General features: G+C 38.3%; 1 protein-coding gene across 1 annotated transcript in view; it reads left to right on the top strand.

Moving 5' to 3' along the window:
• The window catches only part of LOC150089907 (uncharacterized), a 166,013-nt gene that overhangs the window by 79,528 nt on the left and 60,454 nt on the right, over positions 1–26,031 (top strand). The window contains exon 4 of the mRNA XM_090390126.1: positions 18,146–18,366. Coding sequence (XP_090246252.1) covers positions 18,146–18,366 — 221 coding nt within the window. The remainder of the gene's footprint in view (positions 1–18,145; positions 18,367–26,031) is intronic.

A 26,031-nucleotide genomic window follows, 5' to 3' on the forward strand; every position in this document is an offset into this window, starting at 1 on the left:
AATTACTTGTGTCGCCCTTTGATCCTACTTTGTGAATTGGTGTTACATTTGTACATCTCCAGTCCATGGGTACCTCCCCTTAGTCCAAAGAAGCTCTCATAATTATGGCTAAGGGTTTGCTTACTTCCGTTGCCTTCTCCTTTAATATAACTGGATAGATCCCATCCACCCCAGATGTTTTTCTTATGTTTATGTTCAACCATTTCTCCTCCACTTTGCTCTCATTATTACAAAATCATCTAGCTCACTGCCAGAGTTTAATTCACCTCTGGCATTCCCCTCCCTGAATAACTCCTCATGTGTGAATGTAGATGTAAAATACTCATTTAGTTTGTTAACTACCTGAGCAGGATCATCAACTGTTGAACCATCTATATCAATTGGACCAATCTGATTCATCCCCTTCCTTCTAGAGTTTACATAAGTAAAGAACTCTTTGCTGTTTTTCTTTGCATCCTTTCCCAAAGATTTCTTGTAATCTTCCCTCGCCTGCCTAACCTCCTCTATGACTTGTTTACAGGCCAGCTTATATCTATCCTAGGCTTCCGCGTCACCCATTAATTTATATGTATCCCATGCATTTTTCTTCTCTGCCACGTCTCATTAGTACGTCTGACATCCATTTAGGGCTAAACTTTGAACAATATTTCTTAGTTGGTATGAAAAGACTAGTAGCTTCCAAGATAAATTCTTTGAATGCTTCCCATTTTGAATTTGCTGTTGGTAATATCATCAGTTGGTCCCGCCGTATAGAATTTAAATACTGTCTCAGACCATCATAGTTGCCTTTATGAAAGGAAAAACCCTTTACCCCTGATGGTAGTTATCTCTTTGAGTAAATCCCACTTCAGCACACTGTGATCACTGCCAACTAGAGTTTCCTTTATCTGCAGATTCTTAATGCATGAAGAATCACTACTGATAATCAGTTCAAGAGTATTACTCCCTCTAGTTGTCTCTAGAACATGCTGATATAGAAAACAATCATCCAATAAATCCACAAAAGCCTTGCTAGTGTGAGAGTGACCAGCTCCCAAATTCCAGTCAATATCCGGGAAATTAAAATCCCCCATTATAAGACACTCTAATTTACTGGCCCACTCTATTTCTCTGCACAATTGCTCATTATACTCATCAGATTCATTAGGCCTATAACACACCAGATCGACCTACTCTCATTTTTGCTTTCCCAGTGCTTATGTCACAGCAAACAGACTCAACATTGCATTGTCCACCCACATAATTTGGATGAACCTCCTTAGATTTTATGTGTTTCTTAACTAACAGCAAACCCCCCCTCTTCCCTTCCTGTCCTGTCTCCTTTCTGTACACATTGTACTCCCCAAATTCCAATTCTGCACTGCTTATGTCTGTGTGACACCATGTCTCTGATATTCCAACAATATCTGACTTTGATGTCTTGACTAGCACTTCAAGCTCACCGAATTTATTAACTATACTCCTAGCATTGGTGTACATGCAAGTATACATGCACCTGTTTCTACTCTTAATTACCCTAACACAGCCCATGTATTTACTTGTTCCACTATGACTCCCAGTAGTCCTGGAATTTCCCATTGCCTTGCTTTCCAGGCTGCTGCTCAATTGCATTTCAATAGAAGTAGTGCAAGAATCACTTTTACTTCTGCCAGAGGCTACTGTAATCTATTAGTCCGTGTATCCCCCCCCCAAGCTAACAGTTTTCTGACTCACTTAACTCTGCCTCGATGGCATCAGCAAATATTCTTGCACCCTTTCTGTTTAAGTGTATCCCATCCCTATAGAAGCAATCTCTCCTTTAATTAATAAATGAGATTGATTACTTAAAACAATCTCATTTATTCTAAACTTTTGTTGCTAACATTTTCTATTTGTATTACCTTATGTAATTAATATTAAAACTTATAAAAAAAACTTGTATAGAAATTTGAAATTGATCTTAGAACCTGACCTCCTATATTCTATTGTTTCTTAAGTTTCATTTGTGCTAATTTCAAATGTGCAAGATTTATGGAAAACAGACCCCTCATTTAGCAGTACACAAGGGGTCTGTTGTACTGTTCCCTTTTTGAACTAACAGCATAACCCCTCCACCTGGAAGGGAGGAGGGGATATGCTGTTAGTCAAAAAACACATAAAATCTAAGGAAGTGCATCCAGTTGATGTTGGTGGACAATACAATGTTGAGACTGTTTGGTGTAACATAAGCACAGGGAAAGGAAAAATGTATGTGTTATAGAACTAATGAATCTGATGAATATAATGAGCAGTTGTGCAGAGAAATACAGTGGGTCACTAAATCAGTGTCTTGTAATGGGGGATTTTAATTTCCCAGAGATTGACTGGAATTTGTGGGTTGGTCACTCATACACTAACAAGGCATTTGTGGATTTATTGGATGATTGTTTTCTACAGCAGCATGTTTGGGAGGCAACTAGAGGAAGTAATACTCTTGATCTGATTATCAGTAGTGATTCTTCATGCATTAAGAATCTGCAGATAAAGGAACCACTAGGTTGCAGTGATCACAGTGTGCTGAAGTGGGATTTACTCAAAGAGGTAACTACCATCAAGGGTAAAGGGATGGGTTTTTGCTTTCGTAAAGGTGACAACGGTGGTCTGAGACAGTATTTAAATTCTATACGGCGGGACCAACTGATGATGTTACCAACAGCAAATTCAAAATGGGAACATTCAAAGAATATATCTTGGAAGCTACTAGGCTTTTCATACCAACTAAGAAATATTGTTCAAGGTTTAGGCCTAAATGGATGTCAAATGTACTAATAGAGGTTGAACATGTACCTCGAAAAGTCATCACACTCCTCCAAACTGCATACAACGGTTTAACCAGCCAGGTGCGCATCCAGAACGATTTATCTGAGGAATTTACCATCCAAACTGGAGTCCGCCAAGGGGATGTAGCCTCCCCGTTGCTTTTCAACATCGTGGTCGACGCCGTTATGAGGCAAGCATTCAGAAACAGACAGGGCATACAATATGACAAGGATCACTATGTGACTGACCTGATGTTTGCTGATGATAGTGCTATCCTTGCCGGTAACGACGCTGAAGCCACGGACATCCTCTACGACATTGCCCGCATTGCCCGGCCATACGGTTTGAAGATCAATGCTGGTAAGACAAAGGCCCTGACAACAGATGGGTCGCAAGCCACCATCTATCTCGAAGGTGTCCAGATCGAGCAAGTGCAGGACTTTAAATACCTTGGGTCGCTGGTCCAGGAGAAGAAAGTTGCATCCACCATGGAAATCCACAGCAGAATTGGACAGGCGGCCACTGCGTTCGCCTCGCTCAAATGGTGTCTGTGGAAGAGGACCAACATTTCCACAAAGACTAAAATCCGACTCTTCCGGACTTTGATCCTGCCCATTCTTCTTTACGGATCGGAAACATGGATTTGTCTCAAGTTAGATTTGAACAAACTTGAGGTATTCCAAATGCGATGCCTGCGGCAGATCTTGGGCATCTCTCTTCGCGACCGCATCACTAATGATACCATCCATGCCAGATGCCAACAGCAACCAACCATTGCCGACCAAATCCAGAAGCGAAGGCTTAGATGGTTTGGCCACGTATGTAGAATGGGCACGAACAGAATACCATCCACACTCCTTTGGAGACAACGACCCACCCAATGGAGCATCCAACGGACCGCGCCTAGGAAAACGTGGGCCAAGCAAGTGGAAAATGACTTGAAGAGCCGACGTCTCGACCTTAACCAGGCTAGGACTGACGCCATGGATCGTAAGGTATGGAAGAACATCACAGAGCAAGTCCGAAACCCTGCGGCACCTACAGCAGCATACTGGTTGCGTGGCCAACCGCCTCCCCCAGCTGCCAGCTAAGGACCAAAGAAGAAGAAGAAGAAGAATGAGACCTGTGGCAGAGAAGAAAAATGCATGGGATACATATAAATTAATGGGTGACAAGGAAGCTTATGATAGATATAAGCTGGTCTGTAAACAAGTCACAGAGGAGGTTAGGCAGACGAGGGCAGATTACGAGAAAACTTTGGCAAAGCATGCAAAGAAAAACAGCAAAGAGTTCTTTACTTATGTAAACTCTAGAAGGAAGGGGATGAATCAGATTGGTCCACTTGATATAGATGGTTCAACAGTTGATGATCCTGCTCAGGTAGCTAACAAACTAAATGAGTATTTTGCATCTACATTCACTAATGAGGAGTTATTCAGGGAGGGGAATGCCAGAGGCGAGTTAAATTCTGGCAGTGAGCTGGATGATTTTGTAATAACTGAGAGGAAAGTGGAGGAGAAATTGTTGAAGATAAACATAAAAAAGGCACTCTGGGTGGACGGGATCTATCCAGTTATATTAGAGGAGGCAGCAGAGGAAGTTAGCAAACCCTTTGCCATAATTATGAGAGCTTCTTTGGACTCAGGGGAGGTACCCATGAACTGGATTTGTGCAAATGTCACCCCAATCCACAAAGGAGGATCAAAGGGGGACACAGGTAATTACAGATCTGTTAGTTTAACTTCTGTTCCAGGGAAATTAATGGAGGCACTAGTTAACGAAGCACTGCAGGATCATCTAGACAAGACTTCAGCAATAATTCAGATACAGCATGTGTTTGTTAAGGGGAAGTCTTGTCTGACCAATTTGATTGGATACTATGATGTAGTCACAAAGGAACTGAATGCAAAGAATAACTTTGATTTCATATATTTGGATCTTAGAAAGGCTTTTCATACTGTTGCACATGGAAGACTGCTACACAAATTGGAGCAGTGTGGCATTGGAGGCAAATTGCTGCTATGGATAAGGGGATGGTTGAGTGGGAGAAGACTGAGTGTGGTAATCAATGGACATTGCTCTTCATGGACTGATGTTATTAGTGGAGTCCCTCGGGGATCAGTGTTGGGTCCATTGTTGTTTTCTGTATTTATAAATGATATTAGTGATGGTATATCAAGCTTAATGTCCAAGTTTGCAGATAATACGAAGGTTGGCAGGGTTGTTAATGACACTATGCTGCTGCAACAGGTTATAGAAAAGTTGCGCAGATGGGCTGAGAGGTGGTAACTGAAGTTTAACATTGACAAATGTAAAGTAATGCATGTGGGAAGCAGTAATCCCAGAGTAACGTATCAACTGTGTGGTACTACACTGACAGTGGTAGAGAATGAAAAGGACCTAGGGGTAATCGTGCAGGCAGATATGAAGTTTTCTGAGCAGTGCAGATGGTCTGCAAGAGTAGCTCATTGTGTCTTGTCAATGATATACAGGAATTTTTATAGCAGGGATAAGGAGGTTATTATCCCCAATGGTCAGGCCACACCTTGAGTACTGTCTGCTGTATTGTAATTTTATTTCCTGCTTCAAGTAACTTCCATTTTTGTAACCAGAACCATGGAGTTCAACTTGCTTCTCTAGATAAGTTTAAATCATGAACTAAGTCATTCAACTCTTCATGCTTAATTAAGACTTAATCAGTTGTGCAGGGTGAATTCAGCCCTCACAAGTCTTTAAACCCAATAACAACAACAACAGCCCTCACAATATTTCATTAATTTGTGCTTCATCTACTCCATACCCACAGCTGAAAATGTTGAAAATGTTTTCTTTGAATTCTCTGCAGAAAATTTGAGAAATATCTGCTAATTATTGCACAATTATAAAAAAATTCACGATTAAGTTAAACCTAATTATATGCACATCTTGGTTGACATATGTCCTGTGCAGCTATTGACAGAAATTTTGCTTTTCTGCCATTCACTTCCACCAGTCAGTAATGCTCTCTAGCTTTGTGACATTGATACATGACTTGCATGCTTCACCTTTCATGCAGTGAGTGCACTTTTTACAGACATGCTGGTGTCTAATCATAGCGTTCATTGAAGTGTGTGGTTTTTAGATTTGCATTCATTCATCAACAGGTCTAAAGGGAGTTTTAATTTTTAAAATATGTTTTTAATATAGATTTTCCTGTGAAAAATCCGTGTTCTATATAATTTATGTTCAGAAAACATTGAAAATATAGATGGCATCAAAAAAATAAACAATTTTGAATTATTTTTTGCTGATTTTTCAAATTTTTGTGTGTGCAAAAAAATTTCAAATTTTTGCACACTTAACTCAGAGTTAAGTGTAGCACATTATAATTTTATGGTGGTAGTCCTAAGCTGTTGAAGTAAATGGTTCAGCAAAGTTTGCAAAACAAGACTCCTCACTATATTCATCACTGCTCCCTTTATCTGATGATTTCAGGAGATATGGTATTGGCAGGTCTTCATTATGTGGAACAGGCCTTATTGCAGGTCTTCATTATGTGGAACAGGCCTTATTGCAGGTGATACGGTAGGATATTTTATCTTATTCTTGCTTTTTCTGCACAGCCCTGATATTTTTGTTTTGCACAAATAGAATCATTGTGTTGTTTGCATCACACCACATAAACAGCAAAAGTCATACTTTTAATTTTCCCAGTTAGCCCCATCATTCTCAGATTTGTGGTACAACACATGATGTAGAGCAAAAGTTTTGTCCTGATCACCACTCGTGCACCCCACAGCACAAAGAATATGCATTGTTAGTAATACTGTAGATTTTCTTCTTCTGAGTTTTTGTTGTGAACCATCCACATGGTCACAGATATTATCAGGGTGATTCAGACACTTCCTTCTGCTTAAACATTTTAACAGTGTAATGTTATGTTAAGCAAAATACAAAAGGAGCAAACAGTATGCAATAGATATGCAGGTAAACTGTACTCTTACTCACACTACAACTGTCTTTCTGTTTCTGAATAAGAGCTAGAGTGCTGGGAGGCAGACAGACCAAATTGAATGCATTAACCCTCTCCAACATTATTGCCATCCGTGAGCACGTCTAGACATTATGATTTTCAGCTAATATGACAGAATACTGTCATATCTACTTCCCTAAATTGTAGTAAGATATACGTATTATAGGTAAACACAAAAACCTGTATATAGGGAAATTGTAACATGATGTGAAATTTTAAGATTTTTGAAATCTATACATAAAAATTGACTGAAAAAAGCTGATATATTATTGGAGGTCAAAATCATGTTGCCCAGTTTTATTAGCTAGAAAACATCATGCCACCAAAGTGACCATATTGAGGTATGTGAAGATATCCAGTGAAACTGTGAGAGATTAACTACATATTACATCAAGTTACATGTGAATAGTTTCATTCATTTGTCTACCGCATCCATTGAAAATCCAAGGGGAACATTATGGATACCCTGTATGTAATTAAGTCAGCACAGACTTCAGTGATCATTATCTTTCTTTTCTAAATAGTAAAACTTAACTCTGGTACCATTTTTCAAGATAATCAAGAGAGTATATGTGAGCCATAATCTCCAGTCAAGAGATTCTGCTCAGGTAGCTGACAAACTGAATGAGTATTTTGCATCTACATTCACACATGAGGATTTCTGTAGAGAAATGGAGGCTAGAAGCTTATCAAGCTCCAAGGAAGCTAAATGATTTTGTAATAACTGAGAGCAAAGTAGTTGTTGAAGTTAAACATTCATTCATCTACAGCATCCATTGAAAATCGCAAGGGAACATTATGGACACCCTGTATGTAATTAAGGCAGCACAAACTTCAATGATTATTATTGTTTCTTTTCTAAATAGTAAAACTTAAATCTGGTACCATTTTTTTTCATTTTGAAGATAATCAAGAGATTGTGTGAGCAGAATCAAGAGATTCTGCCAGGTAGTTGACAAACTAAATGAGTATTTTAGTTGAATTCTGATGAAATCCTTCTACTTGTTCACATTACGAACCTAAGGGGGCATAAATTCAAATTAAGAAAAGACAGATGTAGAATAGATGTGCAGAAATTTGCCTTTAGCCAGCGGGTGATTAATTGCTGGAACAAACTTCCATCTGTCGTTGTGGAAGTTGATAGGTTGAATAAATTTAAGGAGGAACTGAACAGGCATTTGGAGGGAATGGTGTGATTTTTTTTTTTTTTGGCTGATGCTGCATAAGCTCATACACTTGCTTTCTTGCATCACATGCCACTACGACTACTACTAACAGAACTAAATGATTTTGTAATAACTGAGAGCAAAGTTGAGGATAAGTTAGCATTAATAAAGGCACATGATGCAAGAAAGCAAGCTAATATAGCATCAGCCAAAAAAAAAACAACAAATCTTCTCATTTTACCCATCCCGTCATGCCAAATGTTTGTCTAGTTCTGCCTTGAAACTGTTTAAACTATCAACTTCTACAACAATGGATGGAAGTTTGTTCCAGCAATCAACCACATGCTGGCTAAAGGCAAATTTCCGCATATCTCTCCTACAACTGACTTTTCTCAATTTGAATTTATGCCCTCTCAGGCGATTATTGCCTCTTTGAGTAAATCCCACTTCAGCACACTGTGGTCACTACCACTTAGTAGTTCCTTTATCTGCAGATTCTTAATGCATGTAGAATCACTACTGATAATAAGAAGAAGCGCATTTGGTTGCCTCCCGAACATGCTGCTGTAGAAAACAATCATCCAATAAATCCACAAAAGCCTTGCTGACGTGTGAATGACCAACACAAAAAATTCCAGTCAATATCTGGGAAATTAAAATCCCCCATTATAAGACTCTCTGATTTACTGGCCCACTCTATTTCCTTGTACAGTTTCTTATTATACTCATCAGAGTCATTAGGCCTATAGCACACTCCTACTCTCAATTTTGATTCCCAGTGCTTACGTCACATCAAACTGACTCGACACTGCACTGTCCAACCACATCAACTGGCTGTACTTCCTTTGATTTTATTTGTTTCTTAACTAATAGTATAGCCTCTCCTCCCTTCCTATCCTTCCTGTACACATTGTACTCCTCAAATTCCATTTCTGCATTCTTTATATCTGTGTGACACCACGTCTCTGATATCCCAATAATATCTCTCTTTGATATTTTGACCAACACTTCAAATTCATCAAATTTATTTACCAAATTCATAGCATTGGTGTACATGCAAGTATACATGCACCCATTCCTATTCTTAGCTACTCTAACACAGCCTATGTGTTTACTTGTACTGCATTGACTCCCAGCAGTCTCTGAATTCCCCTGCATCTTGTTTTCCAGGCTGCTGCTCATTCCAATAGAAGCAGTGCAAGAATCACTTTCACCTCTGCCAGTGGCTACTGTTAATCTGTTAGTCCGTGTAACCCCCCCCCCCAAGGTAGCAGTTTTTCAAGTCACCTAACACTGCCTCAATAGCATTAGCAAATATTCTTGCACCCTTTCTATTTAAGTGTATCCCATCCCTGTAGAAGCAGTCACTCCTGTTAAGAAGCACAGACCCGGCTGAGAAAAATTCTACCCTTTGAGCCTTGCACAATCTCTCCAGGGCCAAATTGATTGACAAGGCTCTCATCATATACTCCCTCCTATCGTGTCTGGCCAGAATTGCAGACACTTTCAAATTCAACCCTAATTCATGACTTTTTTTCAACAGTGATCTGTACTTTTTAAGTAATTCTGCCGGTCTCCTACTCTTAATATCATTAGTGCCAACATGTACAACAATATCACCTTTTGTGCCTTTACAATGTCATCAACCTTTGCCCCTTGCAGACATACCCTGGTCCTGTTCCACCTATCCTTTTTGTACAGTATATTCCCTGTTTCCCAGACAAAGGAGTCACCGACAACTACAAGTTCTTGTGGGACAATCACATTCTGCCTTAGGGGTTGATTCTGTGTTGAGTGGTGTTCAAGTGCAAGCTCTGGCGTTGTTGTGGGTAACTGAGAGTTTGATGGGCCACTCAATTTAGATCCTTCGAGGGCATCCACCCTTAACGATGCATAGGCTCATAACAATGCTGGGTTGTCACCTAATTTCCTCACACTCCTTTTATCATGCATTCACAAAGACATTCCCCCTTGGCAATATCATGTTCCGTCACAAACATCAAACAAGCGGTACATTTTAAAAGGCTGTGAGTCAGTGGACGACTGACCCCCTCAGTTCTCCCCTGCCACAGCACTCCCATTAGCTTGAGCCTTTTTCTTTGCTGCCCTGGTCTGAGTCATTATTTCGATTCAATTTCAAATAAAATTTCAATACAAAATTATATCCCAATGCAGTTATAACACTGTATAACTATATATATATTATATATATATATATATATTTTTTTTTTTTTTTTTCAGTATCGAGTATTATCTTTGAGTTTCGTTATATAGCTTCCGTATTTCCTTTCAAGTTATATGTATTAATTAATTACGTTACATTTGTAAAATCTAAGTCATTATATGTATTTAGTTAAAAAAGTACAATTTAATTGACAATGAAGTTTAACAAGATTAATTAATTTTACTGATTTATTGATAATACTATACTATACTAAGCTTACAGATTTCTAATACCGTGCTACGTGTTTCGCTATCTAGTTTTACCTTAAACCTTACGCAATCTAGTTCAGGATATACGTTTTATCATATAACAATGGTGGCAAGTTATGAACGCTAAATCTATGTATTAATTAACTAAGTATTAATTAACTTTCAAAATCGCACTATCTAAATTCAAAATAAACCAAGGAGCTTGACTAGGTCTATAAGCTACTTATATAAAATAATTTAATATAACAATTAAGTAAATAAAACTGCTAAATACAAATAAAAACTTAGCATTTGCCGGAACTGCAAAAACTTGCAAAACACATGGATTCGATATCCTTGCCAATACTAATACTAAGTAATAACATACAAAATCTCAACCAAAGTTCAAATTAAACTAAGTATCATAACTAGGAATATAAAGCTACTTCTAGAAAAGGTGCCTCTGTAGCCAGGTGGGCAGGAGTAGCAGTGCGTAGCACACACTTCTTGATTAGATCGGGGTTTGAGCCCAATTTAAGTCAATAAAACAGCAAAAATTTAAGAAAACTTCTCTATTAGCTGGAGCCGTAAAAACTTCGCCTGCACAAGTTGTTGAAGTTAAACCTTAGAAAGGAAACTGGGGTGGATGGGATCAATCCAGTTATATTAAAGGAGGCAGCAAAGGAAGTAAGCAAACCTTTTGCCATGATTATGGAAGAGTCCATGGATTCAGAGGAGGTCCACATGGACTGGAGATGTGAAAATGTATCCCCAATTCACAAAGGTGACATAAGTATTTACAGACCTGTTAGTTTAACTTCTGTTCCAGGGAAAATAATGGAGTCACTGGTTAAAGAAGCACTGCAAGATCATTTAGACAAGACTGCAGTTATAGTTCAGACATAGCATGAATTTGTTATAGGGAAGTCTTGTCTGACCAATTTTATTGGATAAAATGATGTGGTCACAAATGAACTGGATACAAAAAATAATTTTGATATCATATACTTGGATTTTAAGAAAGCTTTTGATACTGTTGCACATGGAAGACTATTGTACAAATTGGAGCAGTATGGTATTAAGTGCTAGTTGCTGCTATGAATAAAGGGATGGTTCAGTGGGAGAAGGTATTTGGTATTTGCGATAGCAGCTGCTGCATTAGGCTCTTCCTTTCAGCATGGGTATAATACAGGAGTTGTCAATGCTCCACAAAAGATTGTAGAAGCATTTATCAAGACAGAGAGTGGTAAATAATGGACACTGCTCTTCGTGGGCTAATGTTATTAGTGGAGTCCTCCAGGGTTCCCTGTTAGACCCATTGTTGTTTTCTGTATTTATCAATGATATTGGTGAAGGTATATAAGGCTTAATGCCCAAAGTTTTCAGATGATAATGAAGGTTGTCAGGGTTGTTAATGACAGTATGCTATTGCAACATTATCTAGAAACTTTGAATGGATGGGCTGAGAGGTGGCAACCGAAGTTTAACATTGACAAATACGAAGTGCTGTATGTGAGTTGCAGTAACCCCAGAGTAATGTACCAACTGTGCAGTACTACACTCAGAATAGTGGAGAATGAAAAATACCTTGGGGTAATTGTGCAACGAGATACAAAGCTTTCTGAGTAGTGCAGACAGGCTGCAAGAGTAGCTTGTGGGATTTTGTCAATTATATACAAGAATTTTGCTAGCAGGGATGAAAAGGTGATTATCCACTTGTATAAGGCAGTAGTCAGGCCACACCTTGAGTGTTGCATACAGGGCTGGAACCCTCATTTTAGGAAAGAAGTAGAGCTGCTGGAATGAGAACAGAGATGAGCAATGAGATTGGTGAGTAGAACAAATGGTTGATCTTACCAAGAAAGGCTGAAGTTCTGAAATTTGCTGCATCTGGAGACTAGGCTGTTTGTTATTTATTTTGTTTGTTATTTGGTTTCTAGGAGCATTAGCAACTAAGGCCATATTGCTGCTGGGATATGCGGTGGTCATTCTCTGAACTTTCCTCATTCTCCATATTTGGTGATCACGTGCTCGAACCATGTTCTAATCAAGAAGCATGTGCTATGCACTGCTGCTCCTGCCCACCTGGCTACGGAGGCACCTGGAGACTAGACTGCGAGGTGATCTGATTGAGGTGTATAAGGCCTTGAATGGTTTCAGAGCTCAATGCTGATGGGATTTTTCGTCTTGCCGAGATTAATTTCCTCAGGGGACATCGATTAAAAATTGAGGAAAGACAGTTGAAGAATAGATGTGTGGAAATTTGCCTTTAGCCAGTTAGCCAGCAGGTGGTTGATTTCTGGAAAAAACTTGCAGCTGTCGTTGTGGAAGTTGACAGCATAAATAAATTCATGGCAGAACTAGACAAACTTTTGGAATGATTGGGTGGATGAAATGGAAAAGTGTTTTTTTTTTTTTGGTGATGCTGTGTAAGTTTGCTTTTTTGCATATATGCCTCTACTAATGCTAATGTATCATATTTACAAAAAAAAAAAAAAGCATACGAGAAAAATTACATTATCATTGCAGTTTTTTGGCAGTCCTTATTAGTGAAGACTTTCTTCCCCCCCCCCCTCCTGTGTTTAGTATTATTAAATAAACAGTATAAATAAGTACTTTAGAGACTAAGTTTGTTGCGGATGTTTTTAGAGGAACATTTATAATAAATGTTCATAATATGATATCCACTTATCTGACTTTTATTGTAGTAGTAGTAGTAGTGGCATGTGATAGTAGTAGTGGTAGTGGCCAAAAAAAAAAAAAAAAAAAAAAAATCACACCATTCCCTCCAAATGCCTGTCCAATTCCTCCTTAAATTTATTCAACCTATCAACTTCCAGAACGACAGATGGAAATTTGTTCCAGCAATTAACCACCCACTGGCTAAAGGCAGATTTCCACACATCTATTCTACATCTGTCCTTTCTTAATTTGAATTTATGCCCCCTTATGTTCGTAATCTGAACAAGTGGAAGGATCCTATCAGAATTCAGCGTTCTCAACCCATTGAAGTCCTTATACACCTCAATGAGATCACCGCGCAGGTGCCTAGTCTCCAGCCACTGCAATTTGCAGAACTTAAGCCTCTCTTGGTAAGAGGATCCCATCATTCCCCTCACCAATCTTGTTGCCCTTCTCTGTACACACTCAAGTAAATCTACATCCTTCCTAAAATGAGGCCTCCAGACCAGACCTGTATGCAGTACTCAAGGCGAGGCCTGACCATTGCCTTATACAGAGGGACAATCACCTCCTTTTCCCTGCTAGCAAAATTCCTATATATCATTGACAAAACCCCGTGACCTGCCCTGGCAGCCTGTCTGCATTGTCAGAAAACTTCATATCTGACTGCATAATTATTCCCAAGTCTTTTTTCATTTTCTACCACCTTAAGTGTAGTACCGCTGACTCTCTTTAAAAAATTACACTTTTGAGTTACAGGCTCCGAGTTTGCCTTTTTATTTACATAATTGTTATTTTATATTGTACTTTATACGTAGTCTTATAGTTACGCTGGTTATTTTTATTTTAATTTAGATAAAGAGTTTTTGTAGATTACTACTTAATATACGTAAAACCATTATTTCATTCGAATCTTGCAGCCATTGTTTTTGTATATAGTGGTAGGGAATTCAAATTTTTAATCGAGTTAGCTAGGTAGCTATAACGAATAATTATATAGAGTAATACGCTTCACTGTTTCTTTTAGATAGCATAGTATTGACATTTAATTAATTTAATTTATTGATCTTATTAATTTAAAATAGCATGCCCCAAACTAGAGGAGCAAAGCAACGGGCACAAAGTGGCAGGAGTGCTGTGACTTGGGGGAGAATGAGGGGGGCGATTCTCCAACGCATCACAGCCTAAAAAAATGTGCAACTTGTGAAATGTTTGCCGAACTCTCTGGAACGGAACATGATATTGCTGTGGAGGATGTCTTTGTGTGTACACGATGTAAGGAGTGTAAGGAAATCAGGTGACAACTCAGCGTTGTTATGGGCCTATATGAGAGTTTGAAGGACAGGGTGGATGCCCTCGAAAGATCTAAATTGAGGAGCCCATCAAACTCTCAGCTACCCACAACAACGCCAGAGCTTGCACTTGAACACCATGCAACACAGTATCAACCCCCAAGGCAGAATGTGATTGTCCCACAAGAACTAGTAGTTGTTGGTGACTATTGTCAGGGAAACAGGGAATGTGCTTTGTAAAAAGGATAGGTGGAACAGGACCAGGGTATGTCTGCCAGGGGCAAAGGTTGATGACATTGTAGAGCGGATATCATCTTTTAAGGGCACAAAAGGTGATATAGTTGTACACGTTGGCACTAATGATATTAAGAGTAGGAGACCGGCAGAATTACTTAACAAGTACAGGTCACTCTTGAACAAAAGCTGAGAATTAGGGTTGAATTTGAAAGTGTCTGCAATTCTGCCCAGACACGATAGGAGGGAGTATATGATGAGAGCCTTGTCGATCAATTCAGCCCTGGAAAGACTGTGCAAGGCTCAAGGGATAGAATTTTTTTCAGCCTGGTCTGTACTTGTTAACAGGAGAGACTGCTTCTACAGGGATGGGATACACTTAAATAGAAAGGGTGCAAGAATATTTGCTAATGCTATCGAGGCAGTGTTAGGTGGGTCGGAAAACTGATAGCTTGGGGGGGATACAAGGACTAATAGTTTAACAGTAGGCAGAGGTGAAGGTGATTCTTGCACAACTTCTATTAGAATAAGTAGCGACCTGGAGCGAGGGGTGTTGGGGGTTTCAGGGACGGATGGCAGTCATCCTGAAATAGGTGGGTATATGGGATGTGTTAGGGTAACTAGGAATAAGAATAGGTGCATGTATGCTTGCATGTATACCAATGCTAGAAGTATAGTAAATAAATTTGATGAATTTGAAGTGTTGGTCAAGACATCAAAGGCGGATATTGTTGGGATAGCAGAGACGTGGTGTCGCACAGATATAAGGAATGCAGAACTGGAATTTGAGGAGTACAATGTGTACAGAAAGAATAGACAGGATAGAAAGGGAGGAGGTGTTATGCTGTTAATTAAGAAAAACATAAAATCAAAAGAAGTGCACCCAGTTGATATAGATGAACAGTGCAATTGTATTAGTACAATTGTCACAGAGAGTATACTTACTTGTATAGTTTTCAATAACTGCTCCTTTAACTCCAAAAAACCTTTATTGTTTAACTTAAATGGCTAATTTTTTTTTTAAATTCAATCACACTCACCTTAAAATCAGAAAGCAAATGATATACATAAATTCTGTACAGTGGGATCAACTGACGATGTTACCAACAGTAAATTCTAAGTGGGAAGCATTCAAGGAATTAATCGTGGAAGCTACTAGACTTTATATACCGATTAAGAAATATCGTTCAAGGTTTAGGCCTAAATGGTTATCAAATGAACTAATGAGACTCGTGACAGAGAAGAAAAATGCATGGGATGCATATAAATTATCAGGTGACGCAGAAGCCTGTGGCAGATATAAGCTAGTCTGTAATCAGGTCACAAAGGAGGTTCGGCAGGCGAAGGCGGATTACGAGAAATCTTTGGCAAAGGATGCTAAGAAAAACAGCAAGGATTTCTTTACTTATATAAACTCTAAAAGGAAGGGGAGGAATATGATTGGTCCACTTGACATCGATGGTTCGACTGTTGATGATCCTGCTCAGATAGCAAACAAACTGAATGAGTATTTTGCATCTACATTCACACGTGAGGAATTATTAAGGTTTGAAAATGGCAGAAGGTTATCAAATTGTAGCAGTGTGCTTAATGATTTTGTAATAACTGAGAGCAAAGTGGAGGAGAAATTGTTGAAGTTAAACATAAGAAAGGCACCTGGGGTGGATGGGATCTATCCAGTTATTTTAAAGGAGGCGGCAAAGCAACTAAGCAAACCCTTAGCCATAATTATGAGAGCATCCTTGGACTCAGGGGAGGTTCCCACGGACTGGAGATGTGCAAATGTGTCCCTAATTCACAAAGGTGGATCGAAGGGTGACACGAGTAATTACAGACCAGTTAGTTTAACTTCTGTTCTGGGTAAAATAATGGAGTCACTGGTTAAAGATGCATTGCAGGATCATCTAGACAAGACTGCAGCAATAATTCAAACACAGCATGGGTTTGTTAAGGGAAAGTCTTGTCTGACAAATTTGATTGGTTATTATGATGTGGTCACAAAGGAACTGGATGCAAAAAATAATTTTGATATCGTATACTTGGATTTCAGGAAAGCTTTTGACACTGTTGCGCATGGAAGACTACTGTACAAATTGGAGCAGAATGGTATTAAGGGTAAGTTGCTACAATGGATAAAAGGATGGTTAAGTGGGAGAAGACAGAGGGTGGTAATCAATGGGTGCTGCTCTTCGTGGACTAATGTTATTAGTGGAGTCCCACAGGGTTCGGTGTTGGGTCCACTGTTGTTTTGTGTATTTATCAATGATGTTGATGAAGGTATATAAGGCTTAATGTCGAAGTTTGCAGATGACACAAAGGTTGGCAGGGTTGTTAATGACAATAATGGCAGTGTGCTACTGCAACAGGATCTAGATAATTTGGGCAGATGGGCTAAGAAGTGGCAACTGAAGTTCAACCTTGACAAATGCAAAGTACTGCATATGGGTAGAAGTAACCCCAGAGAAACTTACCAACTGTGTGGTACTACACTTAAGGTGGTAGAAAATGAAAAAGACCTGGGAGTAATTGTGCAGTCAGATATGAAGTTTTCTGAGCAGTGCAGACAGGCTGCTAGGACGGGTCATGGGGTTTTGTCAATGATATATAGGAATTTTGCTAGCAGGGAAAAGGAGGTGATTGTCCCTCTGTATAAGGCAATGGTCAGGCCACGCCTTGAGTACTGCGTACAGGTCTGGAGGCCTCATTTTAGGAAGGATGTAGATTTGCTTGAGCGTGTACAGAGAAGAGCAACACGATTGGTGAGGGGAATGAAGGGATTCTCTTACCAAGAGAGGCTTAAGTTCTGCAAATTGCAGTGGCTGGAGACTAGGCACCTGCGCGGTGATCTGATTGAAGTCTATAAGGCCTTGAATGGGTTGAGCACACTGAATTCTGATGGGATCCTTCCACTTGTTCAGATTACGAACCTACGGGAACATAAGTTCAAATTAAGAAAGGACAGATGTAGAATAGATGTGCGGAAATTTGCCTTTAGCCAGCGGGTGGTTAATTGCTGGAACAAACTTCCATCTGTCGTTGTGGAAGTTGATAGGTTAAATAAATTTAAGGAGGAACTGGACAGGCATTTGGAGGGAATGGTGTGATTTTTTTTTTTTTTTTTTTTGGCTGATGCTGCATAAGCTCCTACACTTGCTTTCTTGCATCATGTGCCACTACTACTACTACTACTACTACTACTACTACTACTATATGCACATATTCTCTTTCACTCTAAGGATGTAGTTAGGTTAGTTAGTGTCACAATGTCAGGCCTAGTGATAAAATGACCTCTGAACAATCACATTCCAGGAGCTTAGGAGAACTCTGCTGTAAGATGGTTCATTTTTATTCATTTTGATTATTCATTTTTAAATTTTTTTTTTTTAATTAAATATATTTGTGTTTTATTATGACAGTTGATCAGACTAATCTAGCAAAATCTTTTCTGATTTTTATTTATTTAAGAAGATCTGATTATTAATAGTATAGACTTTTAATCTTTATATGCAATGACTTTTGTAAATTTTATTTTAGTCATATTTTTATACATACTGTTATTGATTTTTCAGAATTGTGAAAAAGAATTTGTGTTAGAAGATATTCGGAAAATCCTTGAGTTTGATAAGGCAAAAATAAATCGACTCTTGACCTACTCTTTAGAAGCATATGTTCTACAGAATAAACAAATTTTAGCTTACTGTCCATTTCCAGATTGCCCAATGGTATACGACAAAAGAAATGTGCATAGTATATGGAATTGTCCTATATGTCTTAATGACATTTGTGTACCGTAAGTAAAGTCCATTTAGTAATTATTATTTAATAGCCAGTTGTACAAGAATGAATAAATATTTCAATTGTACTGTAGCGACTTTACTTATTATATTTATGCATTAATTTCTTGCAACAAAATTATGAAAATAATTATGAACAGTTGTGTGGCTGTCTGTTGCAGTTTAATTTCAGCATTATATATAACATAAGAAAAAACATATTATAAGGACACTGTTGTGCATAGTGTGTTATGTGGATTTCATCTAAAAACACATATTCTCACGTATATACATATTTTATCAAATATGCTAATAACCTAACAAGTCACAAAAAAGGTCAGGCAACTTATGAGAAGTCTCCGGCAAAGAATGCAAAGAAAAGTAGCAAAGCCTTCTTTACTTAATGTCTTTAGAAGGAAAGGGATGAATCATATTGATTCACTGTATACAAGGTGTCAATGTGTACAAAGTTTCAAGAATAATTTTGTTTCCGCCAAAGTGGCTACGCTGTAAACCATTACGTCCTCTCGCTGTGTAGCCTGAACCCCCCTACTTCCATGCAAAGGGTAAATGTCGTCAGTCGTTTCAGTCATTGTACAAGTTGGTTCATGTAAAGACATGTTTCAGTTTCGTGTTACATGAAAAATGGAACTCAGTTTAGAGCAAAGAGTTGTGATAAAATTTTTGGTGAAAAATGGCAAATCGTCAGCGGATATTTATGAAAAGTTGACCAGAGTTTGTGGAAATGATACCATGTCAGAAGCATGCATTTTCAATTGGTCAAAACAGTTTTGAGAAGGATGTGAATCTGTCGAAGATGCTGAGTGTTCAGGGCATCCTTCCACAACTTGACATGATAAAACATTATTTGTGTACTTGATATTGTTCAAAGCGATAGATGGTTAACCACAAGAATGTTTGCCGAGAAACTAAACATTAATCGAGGAAAGTGTTAGATTAATTTTGACTGAAAATTTGTTGAAGAGGAAAGTGTGTGTGCAAAGCTGGTACTGAAAAACCTCTCATGAGCAGAAAGAAATTCAGTTGTGACATTCTTGGGAGATGTTGGAAAGCATTTAAAATGTTCCAGGTTTGCTTTCTTGTGTGATTACAGGGGATGAAAGCTGGGTATTTGCTTACGACCCTGAAACAAAAAGGCAAAGTCAACAGTGGGAGAGAACTTCCTTGCCAAGACCCAAAAAAGCTAGAATGTCGAAGTCAAAAGTGAAAACCATGTTAATTTGCTTTTTTGATCGAAAAGGAATCATCCACAAAGAATTTGTTACACCTAATAAAATTGTCAATTGACAATTTTACCTTCAGATTTTGGAAAGGCTTCGCAATCAAGTCAACTGGGTTCGACCTGAAATTGCTTAATTGTGTCATTTGCATCATGACAATGCTCCCGCACATTCCGCCATTGTAGTGAAAGAGTTTTTAACTTCAAAATCGATCACAATGTTTCAGCACCCTCTGTATTTGTCTGATTTGTCTCCTTGTGACTTCTTTTTATTTCCTTGACAAAAAAGGAGTCATGAAAGGAATGCATTTTCAGTCAGTTTCTGAAATTCAGAGTAATGTAACGTGGGTATTAAAACAGATACCAGAAAGTGAGTACCAGAAATGTTATGATCAATGGATCCTACACTGGATGTGTGTACAGGCTGAAGGGGACTACTTTGAAGGTGATAGCCTCACATCTGTATAATTTTCAAAATAGAATTTTTAAATAAATTATTCTTGAAACTTTATTGTCACACCTCATATATAGGTTATAAATGTTGATAATTCCCTTGAAGTTGCCAACAGACTGAATAGAAGAAAAATTTAGGGTTGTAAATACCAGAAGTATACGAAATTCTAACAGGGAGCTAAACAATTTTGTGATAACTGAGAGAAAGAGAGAGAAGGAATCATTTCACCATGGCTGTGAGAACAGTTATGACAACATACTTGGATTGAGAGGAGATCCTTATGGATTGCAGAGATGTGTGAATGCCTCCTTAATTCACAAAGGGGGGGGAATCAAAGGGTGTAGTGTGTAATTACAGACCTGTAAACTTTACTTCTGTTCCAGGGAAAATAACGGAGTGGCTAGTTAAAGAAGTAATGCAGGATCATCTAAATAGGAATGCAGTTGTACAGCAATCACAGCATCATCTGTTAAGATGTGATTTGTCTGACTATCCTGATTGGCACCCGCCGGTATTGCACTACCTCTGGTGTGTGTGGGAATTGTGCATTTTTGCACGAACAGATAACCGGGCCTAGTCAAGGGCATCAAGCAATAGCTGCCTTGTACTGGCGGTGATGAGATGGTACACCAGAACAGAATAACTAGGTGGAGATGGGCTTTTGCCTAGTAGCCACCCTCGATTCTGGGATACATGTACGCAAAGCAACAGGAGGTCACATAATATAGTATCTTATATATGCATAATGAGAATGTTAATGTATATAAAATTCTATATATATCTTCTTTGTAAGTTTTATATATAATTTGTAAATAAGTGTGTGTAAAAATAAATGGAAAAAAATGGAAATGACCATCCTGATTGGATACCATGACACAGTAATAAAGGAACTGGAAGAAAATAATAATTTTGACATCATATACTTAGATTTCAGCAAACCTTTTAATATAGTTCCACATGAAAGACAGCTGTGCAGATTGAAGCAGTGTGACATCAGGATCAAGCTACTACTATGGATAATAAAGGGATGGTTGGCAGGGTAGTTAATGACAGAAATTAAGACATACTGCTGTAGCAAGACCTAGAAAAATTATGGAAGATAGACTGAGAAGTTGAAGTTTAACATTGATAAATGTAAGGTGCTGCATATGGGTAGCAGTAATCCCAGAATAACATACCAACTGTGTTGTACTACACTCTGGGTAATGGAAAATGAAAAAGGCCTGAAAGGTAATTGTACTGTCAGATATGAACTTCCCTGAGAAGTGCAGACAATCAATGATACACAGGAACTTTGCCAGTAGGGATAAGGAAGTAATTATTCCACTACATAGGGCAATAGTTACACCACATCTACATATTAAGTACTGTTTATATGTCTGGATGCTTCATTTTAAGAAGGATGTGGATCTGTTGTAACAGATGCACAGAAGAGAGCCCAAGATTAGTGAGGAGAACAAAAGGGTACTCTTACCAAAAAAGATTTCAGTTCTGCAAATGGCAGTAACTGTAAACTAAATACCCACAAGGGGATCTGATTGAGATGTTTAAGGCTTTGAATAGATTGAATAAACTAAATGTTAATGGAATCCTTACTACAGCTCAGCCTACACACATAAGGATGCATAAATTTAAATTGAAGAAGGATGGTTGCAGGAGAGATGTGTGGAAATTGGTTTCATGCAGTGGGTGGTTTTAATAAATTTAAGAAAGAATTGGACAAATTATTAGAGAGGATGGATGGGTGATTTGGAAGTTTATTGTTTGGTGGAGGGGGTTATTATACTGTATTAGCTTGCTTCCTTGCATCGTTTTCAAATACTAATGCTAACCTTTAATTAGTTTATAAAAATAAATACGTATAAGGTATTTCAGTTCAGAAATGTACCACAGGTAAAAGTATGTGAAAATGGCTTAAAGACATATTGAAGAAAAATGTTTGAGTAACACTGTTATAAAAGATTAAATAAGGATAATGAAAAATAATGAACATAAGAAAAATTACTTGGCTGTATAAAGAGATCCATTTCTCCTTATACAGCTAAGATCCAAAACTCTAAATGCAAAACATTAAATGTTTGGCATTTAGAGTTTTGTGTATTTCAGCTTGAAAACCTTCCAGATGATATTAAAAAAGAAACCAGTTTAGATCTCTCTCGCTCTCTCAATAATTTAAATGACAAGACTTTAGATGATTTAGATAAAATTTGTTGGTAAGTTCATTTAAACCTATGCAAGGTCTTAAAATCTGGGACAGCAACCACAAAATAACTTGTACACTTGATGGAGTTGAATTAAAGACAACATTGATACAGATGGATGAATTAGGAAAGCCCATGGTGTCTTATCAATGATTTATTGAAAATTTCCTTGTAGCAGTGACACATTCTTCATAAAATGAGGCCACCAGACCTGTATGCAGCACTCAAAATGCAGCTGAACCATTGCTTCATGCAGTGGGATAATTTCATCCTTATCCCTGCTAGCAAAATTCTTATATGTTATTAGTATTGGTGGTGGAAAGTGATGCAAGAAATCGAGCTTATAAGGCATCAGCTAACCAAAAAAAAAAAAAAAAAAAATCCTTCCCATTTCACCTGTCCATTCTTTCCAGTTTGTCTTAGTTCATCTTTGAATTTATTTAAGCTATCCACTTCCACAACAACAGATTTTCCAGTAATCAACCACCCTCTGGCTAAAGGCAAATTTCCACACATCTATTCTGCAACCATCCTTCCTCAATTTGAATTTATTCCCCCTCATGTGTATAGTCTGAGCAAGAGGAAAAATCCCATTATCATTGAGCTTTCTCACTCCATTCAAAGCCTTAAACGCCTCAGTCAGATCACCTCACAGGTGTCTAGTCTCCAGATGCTGCAATTTGCAGAGCTGAAGCCTTTCTTGGTAAGAGCACTCTTTTTCTCACCACCAATCTTATTGCCCTTCTCTGTACCCGTTCCAGCAGTCTACATCCTTCTTAAAATGAGGCCTCCAGACTTGTATGCAGTAATCACAATGTGGTCTGAACGTTACCTCATACAGTGAAATAGTCACCTCCTTGTTCCTGCTAGCAACTTTCCTGTATATCATTGACAAAACTCCATGATCTATCCTAACAACCTGTCTGCACTACTCAGAGAACCATATCTGATGGCACAATTATCCCCCACACCTTTTTTTTTTTTTTTTTTTTTTTTTTCATTTTCCAGTACTCTGTGTGCAATACTACACAGTTGGTACATTATTCTGGGGTTGCTGCTACCCACTTGCAGTACATTGCAATGTTAAACTTCAATTGCCGTTTCTCAGGCATCTGCCTATATTTTTCTAGATCCTGTTGCAGTAGCGTACTGTCATTACTATCATTAACCACATTAAGCCTATGTATCATGAAGCTCAATATGCCTTCATCAGTATTGTAAATAAATATAGGCAACAACAATGGGCCCAGCACCGAAACCCGGGGATTGCACTAATAACATTAGTCCATGAAGATCAGTGTCCATTGAGAACCACTTAGCTATGCTTTTATCTAAAGCAGTAACTTGCCCTTAATGCCATACTACTCCAAAACTAAGTTACAAGAGAAGGAGAAAGTACCTTTGCATTTGCACAAATTGCTGCCACCGGCACACTGATCCAACTACAAACAAGTAAATTGGATTTGTGCTCGTAATATGAGCACAAATCGTGTGCTCATCTTATGAGCAACAGAAATTGCAATGCCCGGACAAGCAAAGAGATCAAAAATGCCATCACTGCTAAACTGAAAGCTGATCTTAGAGAAGCGAAAATTAAGGCAATCAGGAAGATCAGAAATAAAGGAGTGCTTATTGAAGTGACCACTGCCCAAGACTTGAATAAGCTGAAAGAAATCAAAAAGATAGAAGAAATTAACCTTTCAGTTGACACCCCCAAAGAAATTGGGACCAACAATGATACTGTTTGACGTTCCCAAAGTCACAGGCAAGGACGAAAGCATTGAAACTATCCACCTGAAGAATCTCGGGGATCATGGGTTCACACTAGAACAAACAACATCCACAATAAAGTTTCAATTCTCAACAAAAAATATGTGCAACTAGGTCATTGAGATTACAGTTACTGTACAAATGTTCTTCATCAGTCAGAACAACAGGGTTTTCTCTGTACTGGTCTGTACATAAAGTGAAAGGTTTTATTATCACCTCAAGATGCTACAAATGACTTGGGTATGGAACAGCCCTAGCTCAGACCAAAAGTGGGAGTTATTTGTTGAATTGATCAATGTCACTGACCTTAGAGCAGATAATTTGCAGGAAATCCTCCCACTTGCTTAAATCATACAGATGTTAGTTTATTGATATAATTATTGCCAATAATGCAATTTTCAATAGAATCAATTTACTGGCAGGTACACACTTTGTTGTGTAACAGTGATCATATTCCCATTACCTACAATATCTTATCAGAATGGGAAACTTTAAGGTTCAGTACAAGCAAGGCCAACTGGCATATTTTTGATCAGAACATCAAACAACAGCATGCCAACGAGAACATCTAGCGGCTGGGCACAACTCCTGGCAGAGGAGAGCAAGCATTGAAGATTCAATGCTTAATCATAGATGCCTGTAAGGAAGAAACCCCTAAGAAACATGTCTCTCTCATGTCTCACAAATAAATGCTACTTAATGGTAGCATTTATTTGTGGACGATTCCTTTTTGATCAAAAAAGCAAATTAACACGGTTTTCACTTTTGACTTTGACATTCTCACTTTTTTGGGTCTTGGCGAGGAAGCTCCCTTCCATTGTTCACTTTACCTTTTTGTTTTGGGATCATAAGCAAATACCCAGCTTTCATCACGTAATCATGTGAGAAAGCAAATCTGAAACATCTTCAATGCTTTCCAACATCTCCTGAGAATGTCGCAGCCAAATTTCTTTCTGCTCATGTGAGAGATTTTTTGGTACCAGCTTTGCACACACACACACTTTCCTCGTCAACAAATTTTCAGTCAAAATTAATCTAACACTTTTCCGATTAATGTTTAGTTTCTCAGCAATCATTCTTGTGGTTAACTGCCTATCGCTTCGAACAAGATCACGCACACGAACAATGTTTTCATCATGTCGAGTCGTGGAAGGATGCCCTGAATGCTCAACATCTTCAACAGATTCACATCCTTCTCGAAACTGTTTTGCCCAATTGAAAACATGTGGTTTTGAACTGGTATCATTTCCATAAACTCTGGTTAACTTTTCATAAATATCTGTTGACAATTCGCCACTTTTCACCAAAAATTTTATCACATTTCTTTGTTCCAAATTGAGTTCCATTTTTCTTGTAACACGGAACTGAAACAGGTCTTTATATGAACCAACTTTTACAATGACTAAAACAACTGACAATGTTTACCCTTTGCATGCAGGTAGAAGGGTGTTCAGGCTACACGGTGGGAGGACGTAATGGTTTAGTGTGGCCACTTTGACGGAAACAAAATTATTCTTGAACTTTGTCACACCTTGTAGTTCATATCTGCTATAGGCTTCTGTAACACCTGATAATTTATATACATCCCATGCATTTTTCTTCTCAGCCACACTTCTCATCAGTATATCTAGCATCCAGTTAGGTCTGAGCCTTCAACAATACAGTTGGTATGAAAAGCCTAGCTTCTATGATTACTTCCTTGAATACTTTCCATTTAGAATTTACTGTTGGTAACATTGTCAGTTGGTCCCACTGCATAGAATAAAAAACTGTCTGGAACCACTTACTTACCCTTACAAAGGAAATGGCCCTTTCCTTTACACTTGACAATAGTTACGTATTTAAGAAATACACGTAAATTAACCATGATCACTGCCAAACAGTAACGTGTAAAGTGTGTTGGCTGTCTGACAGCACCAGGGGTTCCCCCATCTCCGCATTGTATTCTTTGTAAGTGACACAGAACTCTGTGGAGGCCAGAGATTTAAAAAGTGTGGGGAGTGGTCTGTTGTGTAGC

The sequence above is a fragment of the Mastigoproctus giganteus genome, chromosome 2, assembly GCF_048544385.1.
Source record: "Mastigoproctus giganteus isolate SK-2022 chromosome 2, ASM4854438v1, whole genome shotgun sequence".
Classification (NCBI taxonomy): domain Eukaryota; kingdom Metazoa; phylum Arthropoda; class Arachnida; order Uropygi; family Thelyphonidae; genus Mastigoproctus; species Mastigoproctus giganteus.